Genomic DNA, 14,358 nt, shown 5'->3' with positions numbered 1-14,358 from the left:
TTTTGTTTTGTTTTGATTTCCATTCTGTTTCATGTCTACATGACACATGCAGCTATGCGAGAATTTGGAGTGACGCATCAGACATTAAGCTCTGTTTCCCCTTTTCCTTGAACCCAGGTGTGACTGTGGACATTCTAAACAGGTATTAGGAGTCAGAAATGAGACAGCTGAAATTCAGTTAATCAATATATTTGCGGATGGGGATAGAGTTGACCATGAAATAGTCAACTCTGGTTTGGATGACATTGCACTATTCCTAAAACTGGGTTCACAGCAACAGAGTGCTGTTAGGTCCCCGTCTGTGGATGTTCATACAAATATAATCTGCTGGCAATACCTAGGTTAGATTCCTGCTACATGGGGTCAGCTATGCAGACTTCAGATGATGTTTTTAAGCACCAGGTAAAAGCAGCTTTGATTTCTTGGCTTTTAATTGCCTTTGGTGGTTTCCCTGTTGATTTTGATGGTTTTACTGTTGGAACGTTTTTTATTGCTATTGTTTCACAGTTTATTAACCTGGTGATCCAAGGAATTTTACGTAGAAATGTAACGAACATAAAATAAACTACTTAGCAATGGCTTGCAGCACAGTCCTATGCAGGTTTTTGCAGAAATAAGCCCCAGAGTCTGGGGAAACTTGCTACTTAATAATAGTAATAATATTTAGATGTATTAGTCACTTATTACCAAGGTTTCCAAGTGACTTACATAAACATAAACACATTATACCATTAAAAATTCATATAAACCATTAACATTAATACTGCAAACACCTACAATTCACACGTGCACCGGGAGACCACCCCCACCCCCGGGCATAACAGCCAAGGGGAGTTTTGGCAGCACACTAACGACATAACAAAATCAGCTCAGTAAATATGAATGCAGAAATGTAGACTTGCATACATATCTAGTAACCAGATAATGGCATCTGGCAGCTTGGTCACCATGCAGACTAAGCAACAATTCCTCCCGCCAGCCACACTTTCTTTCTCTTTTCTTTCTTTTTTAAAAGTACATGTGGGACCTGGCAACACAAGATTGTAGTACCCTCATTATCTAACAGCATGTTTCTTGCTTAGGGGCCTAGGCAGCCAGCCCTGCCCCATTCTGGAATGCCATTCCGTTCTCTCCTACACCCCACTTTCCTTTTCCAACTGATAGTCAACATTTCATAATTAGCGAGCATGCTCATTCCACATTGGGGGGGGGAGGTGGATTTGTTATTTTTTTATTTTCTAGGGTACTGGGGTCTCCAGCCCTACCCTAAGTATAGGACTAAAAGGTAAAGGGACCCCTGACCATTAGGTCCAGTCGTGGACAACTCTGGGGTTGTGGCGCTCATCTCGCTTTATTGGCTGAGGGAGCCAGCGTACAGCTTCCAGGTCATGTGGCCAGCATGACTAAGCCGCTTCTGGCGAACGAGAGCAGCACACGGAAACACTGTTTACCTTTGCACCGGAGCGGTACCTATTTATCTACTTGCATTTTGATGTGCTTTCAAACTGCTAGGTTGGCAGGAGCAGGGACCGAGCAAAGAGAGCTCATCCCGTTGCGGGCATTCGAACCGCTGACCTTCTGATCAGCAAGTCCTAGGCTCTGTGGTTTAACCCACAGCGCCACCCACGTCCCGCCCAAGTATAGGACTATCCCTCCTGTTTATCAGTGGTCCCAGTTTGTCTACAATCCTGTCAGTGCTCACTATCCAAGTTTGCTGTTTAGCAGGACTGATAGCAAGAAAGGGAAATGAAATTCTGGAAAAGTCATATTGAGCAACAGCATCTGCTGTTCTGCACTACACTACACGTTCCGTTATATATGTATATATGCTGACACTCAGAGCCTCTGGGACTAAATGGAATAAAGATTGCATTTGAAACCATGTTCGTTATCTTTATATATTTCCGATCCCTAGAATAAAAACGTGCCTTCGCTTCAAAGACCGTATGCAACATGTATGCAACGATATATTTGCAGCACAACATAATTTTCCAGGCTGGTTTACAGCCTCTGCAGGTTTCACTTCATTACTAGTCAACTTACTTAGTCTCTTAGCAGCCTCAAGAGCATCATTTGCAGTGTCAGCCACGAAGAATCTCTGAACTGTGACCCCGTGATCAGCCATCAGTTTCTTACTCTGGTATTCCTGCAGGTTTAGCCATCGTCTAGGGGCCAACTGAACAGCCTACAGAAATGAGATGGGGAGGAGATCACAATGTTCATTATGAGCAGTTCATGCAGCAGTCAACAGAGCTATTAAGAAGCATAGTTGTGGTCACCTGCAACCCACAATAAACAAGGCATAGAGTACACTGTATGCATGTTTATGAGCAAAATATTCCGCATCCTTAGAAGAAGGCATTTTAGATGGCACCAGCGTATGGTACAGTACTTCTTAATTTTATCCAGGTGTGCTCTAGCTTCTGTGAAATAAATTGCATCTTGATGGTTTCCCTCTCCCAAGCTCCCAAAGCACAAAACATCGTTATCAGGTTATTAGATTAGGTTGTTCACGCTTCCATCCAGACAAGTCCCAGTCACAATATTGGGGTTTATTCTTGTGTAACTGTGAGATTTTCAGTCTTAATTTTAGTGCAGTTCTCACCTGAGTTTCAGACTTTCCAAGCATCCCCAAATGAACAAGAAACGTACATTTTTTTTAAAAAAAGGCATCAGGGCCAAACAGGTTCTAAATAAAATCTATATTTTAAAAAATGAGAGCCACTGTGATCTAGCAGATATTTCATCCATATCCACTGATGGATATCTAGCGGAGTACTGGTTAGGGAGCCCTATGCTGCAATCCTTCATCAGCCATGAATTTGTTATGTGCTCCAAATCTGGCTAGTTCTCTCCTCGGCTATGCCCCTAACTCCATCCAATTGTGACTGAATTGTGCAGAAAGAGAAAAAGAAGATGGGGGAAGACAGAGAAACCTTTGCATGGAACTGAAGAGGGTCGAATTGGCTGTTAAATTTCTATTTCCTATACAGCTGAAGATCTGCAAATCTAAGAAACGGGGAAAGTTGGCCCTCAGTGCCGAACACAATGAACGCTTAAGATCTAGCCTACTATTACAATCTTGTAACAGCATGGATTCTTCTAGCGCCACAACTATTTCAGATTTTGCTGCTATAATCACTTTCAAGTTGACCTAAAATTAGAACCTGATCAGCTTAAGCAGCTTCTTCAAGCCCTATGATCCTGTGCATGCTTACTTTAAAAAAATAAAAATTATGCTATTTAAATATTTGTGAGCATGGCTACATTTGACACTATTTCAAACCAAAATTCCAAGATTAAAAGGTGTCATAGATCTTGAACCATGGCCCCTGGGCCTCATCCCCTTTGCCACTCAGGCATCATAAATATAACCACAACACATTATCATGCTGGGATAGCTCAGTCGGCAGAGCATGAGACTCTTAATCTCAAGGCTGTGGGTTCGAGCCCCACGCTAAGCAAAAGATTCCTGAATTGCAGGGGGTTAGACTCAATGACCCACATGGTCCCTTCCAATTCTATGAAGGGCTCTGTGGCGCAAGGGATCAGTATGTCTGTCTGTTAACTAGAAGGTTGGTGGTTCGAACCCATCCAGGGATAGCTGTGGGAAAGATTCCTGCATTGCAGGGGGTTGGACAGGGTGACCCTTGGCTTCTCTTCCAACTCTACAATTCTATGCCCCCGGAGGCCAAAATTGTGAACTACACAAACTCTAAACTCCATCCAACCACTGCCTGCTCCACCTGGAAAACCAAACTTCAAGCTACGCCACACGCAGCCCAGTGTTCAACATATACTATGTAAGGAATGGGGATCCTGTGGCTCTCTAGATGTTGATCAACTCCTGTTTCCGTCAGCGCCAACCAGCACGGCCACTGGTCACCAAAAGTGAGAGCTGTAGTTCCGACAACATTTGGAAGAAGAAGAAGAAGAAGAAGAAGAAGAAGAAGAAGAAGAGGAGGAGGAGGAGGAGGAGGAGGAGGAGGAGGAGGAGGAGGAGTTTGGCTTTGATATCCCGCTTTATCACTACCCTAAGGAGTCTCAAAGTGGCTAACATTCTCCTTTCCCTTCATCCCCCACAACAAACACTCTGTGAGGTGAGTGAGGCTGAGAGACTTCAGAGAAGTGTGACTGGCCCAAGGTCACCCAGCAGCTGCAGGTGGAGGAGCGGGGAAGCGAACCCGGTTCACCAGATTACGAGTCCACCGCTCTGAACCACTACACCCTGCACTATATGACTGTCTAAGCGGCTAACTGAGAAACTCAGAGGTCCTGGACAAGCTGGCCACAAATTTTCACTTGCTTATCCATCCTGAAACCTTGCTAACTCAACGCGCAAGGTGAACCCGCCTTTTCGCCCCAACACTGAGTATGCCAGTTCTTCCCTTGTACTCTTCCACATGCTTGCATTATCCAGCATACAGGTGCAACCCTGCAAAGGACTGGCCCCATAATGAGTTACTAACAATCATGTTAGAAGTCAAAGTAAGGGCATAAGAACAGCCCTAGTGGATCAGGCCAGAGGCCCATCAAATTAATCATCCTGTCTTCACAGAGGCCTATGGGAAGCCTACAAGAAGGACCCAAGTACAACAGAGCTCTCTAAATTTGTGATGCCCAGTGCAGCGGTACCTCGGGTTAAGTACTTAATTCGTTCCAGAGGTCCGTTCTTAACCTGAAACTGTTCTTAACCTGAAGCACTACTTTAGCTAATGGGGCCTCCTGCTGCTGCCGTGCCGCCGGAGCACAATTTCTGTTCTCATCCTGAAGCAAAGTTCTTAACCTGAAGCACTATTTCTGGGTTAGCTGAGTCTGTAACCTGAAGTGTATGTAACCTGAAGCGTATGTAACCCGAGGTACCACTGTAACTGGTATTCAGAGGCGTGTTGCCTCCAACCATAACCAGTCCTCCATCCATTTGTCCATTCCTCTTTTAAACCCATACAAGCTGGTGACCATCGTTGCCTCCCATGGGAGGGGGCGTCATAAGGGTGTCATATGACCATGTAAAAGTATTTCCCTTGGTCTGCCCCGCATCTTTCAGCAGTCAACTTCATGGGCTGCCCCTGAGTTCTAGTATTATGAGAGAGGGAGGAAAAACTTGCTGTAAATAGCAATGAGAAGTCAACCTAAGCAACTGGAGTACTACCCAGCCGTGCTGTAATTACATTCTATGTCCTGTGGAAGACATCCTCCTTATGGAGAGATGAACTGTGCCCCTCTGGCAGCTAACCTGCTAGAATCAAACAGCTGTTCATCAAGCAAAAAACCACTATTGGTCCACCAGCTGAGACAAAACAGACACATAGGAATTATTTATTAGATTAATACTGCAATGTGTTTATATCTATCTATCTATCTATCTATCTATCTATCTATCTCCACACACACACACACACACACACACACACACACACATGCACACACAGAGTGGAGAAGCGGGTTCTTTCTCGACAGCTTTGCATTACAGGGGGAAAAAGTAATTATCCCACAGCTATATACGTCTATGGCTTGCATGCAATATTAAAGCCTTATATCAAAAGCAGCCGCCCATCTGCTGCTGCGTCTACTTTACGACTGTACATCATGGACCACGACCATCAAAACATGCAAGTTTTGTAGGATGCAATAAATAGGCAGCGCCACAAAAAAGTGAATAACACAAAACAGTAAGAACGTGTTGACTTCCCTTGCAATAAACTGGCGTTTAAAGAGTATATTTGGAGATTTATTTATTTATTCAATCTACACAGGAGGGCTGGAGCTGGAACGAAAAGCCTTGTTATGTGCAAGGAACGCTGTATGAGAGAGAGAGAGAGAGAGAGAGAGAGAGAGAGAGAGAGAGCTCTACAAGCTCTCAAATGCCTGGGAATGCTACACAGAGTGAATCTTCCATGGAGGGAGTACTTTATGGCCCAGCTGGAATGTACGCAGCTCAGCTTATTCAAGCATGCGATGAACAAGCCTCGAACCTGCCTTTTGTGTTCTCAGCGCACCACAATTCAACATTTCCAAAAATGTTCCTCTTTAGTCAGGCCATTGGTTGACTGACATTCAATGCCCTTTAAAAATGTCCCGGGGCAGGAGGGGTAATTAGGTTGCTCTTGTTTTTAATTTTGATTATGTATTTTGTGGTTTTATATTGTGGTTTTATCCTGTGAACTGCCCTGAGACCTGTGCGTATAGAGTGGTATACAAATCATTATTATTATTAATTTCCCAGGCTAATTGACCATCGTTTCTAATGCCCCAGTCAGGAAACTTCTGATTACCAGGTTCAGAGCATGCCAGGATCTTAAGCCAACTCCAAACCATGGTTCATGATCTTGGCTCATTCTGGTCTTAGTAGGTGTAGTCTCCCTAGCTTGGACATAAATGGAACTGTGGTTCATTAAATCAAGAAACACTGAACCACAACACATGAGGTTTCCAGCAAATGGTACCCAAGAAGATTTGCTGCCTCCAACTGGCTAGTAGCTAATCATGGCTAGTAGCTAATCCTAGCCTTCTGCTCCATGAATATCCCTAACCCTCTTTTAAAGCCATCAGAGTTTGTGGCCGTCTCCTGTAGGTGCAGGTTCCATGGTTGAATTATGTGCTGTGTGACAAAGTACAGTGGTACCTCAGGTTAAGAACTTAATTCGTTCTGGAGGTCCGTTCTTAACCTGAAACTGTTCTTAACTTGAGGTACCACTTTAGCTAATGGGGCCTCCCGCTGCCACCACGCAATTTCTGTTCTCATCCTGAGGTAAAGTTATTAACCCGAGGTACAATTTCTGGGTTAGTGGAGTCTGTAACCTGAAGCGTCCGTAATCCGAGGTACCACTGTACTTTTTTTTTCTTTGTCCTGAATCTTCCAACATTCAGTTTCACTGGAAGTACAAGAGTACTAGCACTATGAGAAAGTGTAAAAAAACCACAACTTTTCTCTATCCAACATTATAAACTTCTAACATGTCACCCACACCTTTTCTCTAAGCTAAAAAGTCCCAAATGAGATGCCTCAATTGGCTCTTGGTTGCAGAACCTGACAAAGACAGACTGTGATGCCAACTTCAAAATGACCCAGAGATATACAGACTTTGGCTTGCCTTGGGCTGCCCAAAAATCCTAATGAGCTTCCAAGGCTCAGAACCATTCTGAGATGCACTCCTACCAACTGGAAGAGGTCTGGACCTTTTCCATATCCTGCTGTTCTTACAAGATGCCTCTGCTGCCTCCACAGCACAGTTCAGACCAGCCCCAGTCCAATGTTGAAGCTCGAAGCTAAGGAAGAAAGTGAAGGAAAACTGACCCTGGCTTTGGGTTTTTTATTTCAAAGACAGCTTCAGAGGCCCAATGCATCTCAGAACAGGCTACATACTGATTCCCAAGACGGAGGCTAGAAAGATACATCCTCGTCTATGAAGTTGACATGTGCTTCCAAGGCGCTCATAGGGCTTCCTGGATGCAGTTCCTCACAGACAAGCTCTCCTTCAGCCTTGAGGGCTTTTAGATGCAAAGCTGGGAATCAACAGGAGAATCAACAGGGCAGGCAGCCCACCTCCCAATGGAAGAGGAAGCCTTTGACCAAAGGAAGGCATGTGGCTTAAATGACAGTCAGTAGTACCTCGGGTTACATAGGCTTCAGGTTACATACACTTCAGGTTACAGACTCTGCTAACCCAGAAATAATACCTTAGGTTAAGTACTTTGTTTCAGGATGAGAACAGAAATCATGCTCTGGTGGCACGGCAGCAACAGGAGGCCCCATTAGCTAAAGTGGTGCTTCAGCTTAAGAACAGTTTCAGGTAAAGAACGGACCTCCGGACGAATTAAGTACTTAACCCGAGGTACCACTGTAATAGGCAGTTGCTGTCTAGTCAACAGAGAGCCCTTGTTGATGGGTTGGGGAAGGCTCCTCAAACCCTCCAACAGCAATTTGCAAACCTGGTGAGAGTCACAACCCCGCTTATTTAGGTTCGGAAACTCCTGGCTGCCATCTTAAAGGCAATAATAAAATTTTAAAAATAGTGCACATTTTTACTATGATTTTCCTTTCTTTTCTATTTTTTGCCCTTTAGATGATGGCTCAGCATGCACAGTATTTGCCGAATACAGGCTGAAATTGACATTTGCTGAAGCTCTCGCAAACTAAGTTATTTCCTTTCCGCCCCACTCTGGGTAAAGAAGCGCAGCTTGGCTTTGTGCATGGGCCCGTGTATGGGAGCCTGCCAACGTCCCCCCTCCGCGTACAACCGCTTTGAGCGAACGCCAGGCTCCGCGCGGCAGTAGGGGAATGGAGTTGCACAGATGCTTAGAGCTGTCAGAGGTGACCTTGAGGCTCGCAGCCAAGTTCGCTGCACAGTTAGCTGGGGTTTGTGACAGGCTCTTTGTTTGCCTCTGCAACTAAGGAGCAGCAGGAACGAGGACCTCTGGGGGCAACTAACAAATGGGGCTGGAGGAGCAAGATGCATTTGAGGCAGAGGCAGAAAAGAACGCATCGCTTAACCTCAAGTCACTCAAGGTCTTGTGCGCTGGGGGGGAGAAAGGAAGCAAAAAAGAAAGGTCCGTTTTGAAAATCTTGTCTCCCTCTCTATAAAAACTGCAACACTAAATGAACATGATGGGTTTGCAATAAAATGGGAGGAAATGAAGGGAACAGATAATCAGCTTTTTATCCTTTCACTACAATCCTATGGGTCAGTTTTGGCATTCTGCTCACTCGGGTTTCTGCATGCGCCTTTCCACACCTGTATTTGTCTTGTTTTGTAACCTTTTTAAGATCATGACTGCTGCCCAATGACTGTTCATTTAGAAACATTCATGAGTCCTGGAAAAAGCTTTCTAAAACAGAGACCAGCTTTTCCCAACCTGGTGCGCTCCAGATGTTTTGAACTACAGCTCCCACTGACTGTTGGCTGGGGCTGTTGAGAGCTATACAGTGGTACCTCGGGTTACAGATGCTTCAGGTTACAGACGCTTCAGGTTGCAGACTCCGCTAACCCAGAAATAGTACCTCGGGTTAAGAACTTTGCTTCAGGATAAGAACAGAAATCGTGTGGCGGCAGCAGGAGGCCCCATTAGCTAAAGTGGTACCTCAGGTTGAGAACAGTTTCAGGTTAAGAACAGACCTCCGGAACGAATTAAGTTCTTAACCTGAGGTACAACTGTAGTCCAAAAACGTCTGGACGGCACCAGGCTGAAGGTTGACACTGGCCATTACGATTAATGTCACAGATGTAAAAGTACCATGCACATCTTCAATGTCATTAAAACACCACGGGAATATATTTAAATTATTCTTGCATTGCAGTAGATTGAACTAGATGACACTTGGGGTCCCTTCCAACTCTACAATTCTATGATTCAATGAAAACATCTTGCAAAATATTAAACCTATGAAACCTTAAAATGAGCTATGGGGAACCTGTGGCCCTAATTAGGTGACCAGGTCTCCTCAATTGGGTCATAATGTGGCTTGTGCTAAACCACACCAACCTGACACCGCAGGACTTCTATGGAAAGTGAAATTCAAAAGGAAGACCCAGGAGAGTGTCTCCAAATTCTTTCCAGCTACTAGAATCAATAACTTTTCCACTTTTCGACATTTTTCTTGTCACCAAAGCTGTCAAAGTGGCCCTCCAGAGGGTGGGATAATCCGGATCCAGCCTCTGGTAGGATTCCATTTCTCAGCCCTGCCTTCTCAAACAAGAAGTTAGCAACTATTTCTGCATGGTGAATGTCGCTTTTTATGTGTTTATTAGTTGGTTGGATGTAGCCAGCTCTATTGTTTATACTGTGCTGCAAATCACTTTGAGACGCTTTTGCGAGTAAAGCTATTGATAAATATAAATGATCATAGGTACTTTAAACATTTTAAACTACAATTCAATAAACAAGAAAACCTTTCAGTTTATAAGAAGTTGTGCCAGGGCTTTCCATGTTCATTCAATGTTGGGAAATTAAATCTATGAAAGGGTATGCCCTTAACATATGCATTTTTTTAGACAGTATTTCTACGACATCCAATCCTGTGGTTAGTTCCACTACCTTGGTGCTGGGTGGCTTGCAAGTGACAGGGGGGCGATCCCAGATTTGCCTGCTCTCTGAATCAGACAAACAAGAGCTTATGAAAATGAAATTCCCATTCCAGGTTCAGTGCCAAACTGAAAAGCGATACCATCCATGGCAAAACATCGTAAGGCGTCTTCTCTTTGAGCCAATTAAGTGAGAGAATGAACAGGATGGAGACTAACATTGTGCTAGTGCCAGAACGATGTCACCCAAGAACTGAGCTGTTGTGATTCCTCAACCCCAGCCCTCCCTAGGATACAGGTGAGGAGAAAAACAAGCAGTGCTGCTTGGGGCAGAGGGTCCCTCTGTACCTTCCACATAATAGGGCACGCTCCAATAACAGCCACATGCCCTTTTCACGATAGAAGCAAACACTTGCAGAATCAGACAAGGGCCTTTTAAGGCAGAACTTCTTCCAAGACGCAGGACCAAGTACAATATAATCCTAACCTGTCCTCATAAGACTTCAGGTGGCCTCAACTCTCCACTGAGACAACATCTCTCCATAACAGAGGTTAGGGGAGGCCCACCGGACGCTGTCCAGGGTCCTGATTTCTTTCACCTCCACTTAAAGAGACCTGACCAGGCTTTGCCTCTGACCTTACCTGCTTCACTCTAAAGCTACTGAAATATCAGGACAACTAAAAAATAAATAAATGCATTGCATCATATAGTCAATAAGTCCCTGCTTCATCACCAAATAGGACATGGGATAAATCAGAATAGCTTATTAGAAGACAACAGATGAAAGCTATTTTGGAAAGTAAAATATTATGTGAGCCATTTTGCAGCTACATTCAAGAAATATGAATTCTTGTCAAAGCTCACAGCTATAGTACTTTCTCCCTTCACAGATTTTCATTTAGTCATTGGCCAAGTTCTTAATATATACTCAGAACACACAAGTGCACACTCACGTTCACAATTACCAAACTTTGCTGATTAGTTGCTAGGCATAGGATTCTGGGAGAGAATAAACCCAAAAGGAAGGTACAATGGAGGGTACCATTGGTACTCCTGCTGGTACTCCTGCCCCCCCCCACTTGCCAGGGAAAGGATGAGAGAAACCCCTGAGATGGTGCATAGAAGCAAGGGATTTGAAGTGTCTGCCATTTTCCTGATCCTGATTACTGGTTCAGCTAAGTTACCACAGTTCCTCATATATTCTCTGCCTCCCTACCTGAAAATAATTGGGATTATTTCTTAATCCGATGCAAACTTTGGAGAGCAACCCCATTACTGAACACCGTAATATTTGAAGAATTCTTAAGGTCACTTTTCACTTTTGTAGTGCACATTTTGAGCTTGTACAGGATCGCAAAATAAACTAGTTTTCCTTTTATTACTTACCAGTAAAATAATTATATCACCTTTCTGCATAGAGCTCCCAAGCCCATTTATAATAGAATCTTACAGCAAGTTTAGCAAGTTGAAACATTTACTTGGAAGTAAGGCAGGCAACTAATCTTGAGAATGACAGTATAAAGAAATCATCAGAAGTCTTAGCACATTGTCAATTGAAAGACAGAAACACACACGCCAGGCATTCTTATTTATCAACATTTCCCTTTGTGGACCATAAAAAACATTCCAATCGTCAAGCAAACACTTTCCATCCTGAATTTCAACTGAGACAGGATTTCAATCAGGATTTTTCACAATACACAAACTCCTTGTGATAAATGAACTACCGGTGAAGATGAATGAATGCAGCCTACCCCTGCATACAACAGTCATTGATTATCTGTACACTTTGGAAATCGCTGGAAATTGACTGTGTATTAAAAGCTCTGCAGAGCTAAAGAAAACATGTTTAAAAGTTACATTACAAGCTTCAGAGAAATAGAACCTCTCTCTGAAGAGAAGAAAAATATCCCTCCTATGAAGAACAGCTATCCAAATGGTTTACACTGCGGTTTTCACATCCCATCGAAGCAAGTAATATTAAAGGATTTTTATTTTATTTTTAAAAAGTGGGTGAAATATTTAGGAAAGCACAAAAATGATTTACCATACCTTGAATGTGAGGGAGGAAGCTCACTATTTTGTCACCAGGCTGTTTCAAATGGGCACTGCAAATCTGATTTTCTTTCTTTTCCAGATATATTTTATTAAATGTTCAGAAATTCCACATATACATAATACCTTTTTCTTTTGTTTTGTCGAATTCCCATCCCATTTTCAATGGTGTTTCCTTATTTCTCCCCCCGATGCACCCTAACTTCTCTCTCTTATATTAAAACAGTAACACACTAATGCAAACCTGATCTTCAATGTAGATCTTCTTGGCGCTCAAAATACTACCATAGACATCTGTTTGGTCACTGCAGGATGAGGCTGTTGGACTAGATGGGCCACTGGCCTAATCCAGCAGGATCTTCTTATGAGCTAGTGTGGCCAAAGCATCTTGCCGTCCTCTCCAAAAAACACACCTTTTAAAAGATATTGATGGTCCCTCATAATCAAAGGATCAACCAATCATCATCTAAGGGCACATTCCAGCATGGTAAAAAGCATGTGAGAAGGTTGTTTGTGGAGCAAAGCTGGTGAGAGGGTGTGGCTTTCAGAGAAGGGGTGTGGCCTAGCAATGGGTGTGGCCTGAGAAAAAGCCCTAGGGTTGGGTACAGGATTCCAGACAGCCAAATTTAGCCACAGTGCCTGAGGACTCCGCATACCTGATCCAGGCAAACAGCTTTCCGCTTCTTTATATTGATTAATCCAGGCATAGGCAAACTCTGGCCCTCTAGATGTTTTGGGACTACAATTCCCACCATCCCTAGCTAACAGGGCCAGTGGTCAGGGATGATGGGAATTGTAGTCTCAAAACATCTGGAGGGCCAGAGTTTGCCTAGCAATGTATATCTAAAGGAGCGTCTCATCCCCACCATTCTACCCGGAAACTGAGGTCCAGCGCCGATGGTCTTCTGCCGGTTCCCTCACTGCGAGAAGCCAAGTTACAGGGAACCAGGCAGAGGGCCTTCTCGGTAGTGGCACCCGCCCTGTGGAACGATGTCAAAGAGAAAAACAACTACCAGAGTTTTAGAAGATATCTGAAGACAGCCCTGTTTAGGGAAGCTTTTAATGTTTGATGAAATTACTGTATTTTAATATTTTGTTGAAAGCCGCCCAGAGTGGCTGGGGAAGCCCAGCCAGATGTTGTTGTTTAGTTGTTTAGTCGTTTAGTCATGTCTGACTCTTCGTGACCCCATGGACCAGAGCACGCCAGGCACTTCTGTCTTCCACTGCCTCCCGCAGTTTGGACAAACTCATGCTAGTAGCTTCGAGAACACTATCCAACCATTTTGTCCTCTGTCGTCACCTTCTCCTTGTGCCCTCCATCTTTCACAACATCAGAGTCTTTTCAAGGGAGTCTTCTCTTCTCATGAGGTGGCCAAAGTATTGGAGCCTCAGCTTCACGATCTGTCCTTCCAGTGAGCACTCAGGGCTGATTTCCTTAAGAATGGAGAGGTTTGATCTTCTTGCAGTCCATGGGACTCTCAAGAGTCTGCTCCAGCACCATAATTCAAAAGTGTCAATTCTTCGGCGATCAGCCTTCTTTATGGTCCAGCTCTCACTTCCATACATCACTACTGGGAAAACCAAAGCTTTTACTATACGGACCTTTGTTGGCAAGGTGATGTCTCTACTTTTTAAGATGCTGTCTAGGTTTGTCATTGCTTTTCTCCCAAGAAGCAGGTGTCTTTTAATTTCGTGACTGCTGTCACCATCTGCAGTGATCATGGAGCCCAAGAAAGTAAAATCTCTCACTGCCTCCATTTCTTCCCCTTCTATTTGCCAGGAGGTGATGGGACCAGTGGCCATGATCTTCGTTTTTTTGATGTTTTTTGATGTTGAGCTTCAGACCATATTTTGCGCTCTCCTCTTTCACCCTCAATAAAAGGTTCTTTAATTCCTCCAGATGAGCGGGGTATAAATAATCTATCTATCTATCTATCTATCTATCTATCTATTTATTTATTTCATATGCCTGGATTAATCTCACAGCAGTATGTTTGTGCAAATCAGTGTGCAGGAAACATACAAAGCTAAGCATGGCCCACGCTACAAATGTGCCAGATATTTGCAAAGACCACGAACCAACCTTCCTCGCATGTCGCACGCATGAGAGCTGTAAAATAACTTTCACTTTTGAAAATAAGCCCTACATTTCTCAGACCATCCCTCTGGCAGCGTAGCCCCCTGGAGACTTACTAAACAGGCTGCTTTCATTTGGCAGGGAATCAAAGCAGCATGTGAATCCAGCTTTTGCATCAGGTACCTGCCAGCTGTACTACTCAT

The 14,358-nt window shown here is 43.9% G+C and overlaps 1 protein-coding gene across 2 annotated transcripts in view; it reads right to left on the bottom strand.

Annotated features, from left to right (window-relative positions):
* The window catches only part of SUCLG2 (succinate-CoA ligase GDP-forming subunit beta), a 217,979-nt gene that overhangs the window by 155,624 nt on the left and 47,997 nt on the right, over positions 1-14,358 (bottom strand). For both annotated transcript variants that reach the window (XR_014523085.1, XM_083492940.1), the window contains exon 2: positions 2,044-2,185. Coding sequence is in view for 1 of the 2 variants with exons in the window: in XM_083492940.1 (XP_083349066.1) it covers positions 2,044-2,185 (142 nt within the window). In the remaining variant the exon portion in view is untranslated. The remainder of the gene's footprint in view (positions 1-2,043; positions 2,186-14,358) is intronic.

The sequence above is a fragment of the Podarcis liolepis genome (assembly GCF_965112155.1).
Source record: "Podarcis liolepis genome assembly, chromosome: 2".
In the NCBI taxonomy this organism is placed as follows: domain Eukaryota; kingdom Metazoa; phylum Chordata; class Lepidosauria; order Squamata; family Lacertidae; genus Podarcis; species Podarcis liolepis.
The sequence above is the reverse complement of the archived record's forward strand: the minus strand, read 5'-3'. Positions and strand labels throughout refer to the sequence as shown.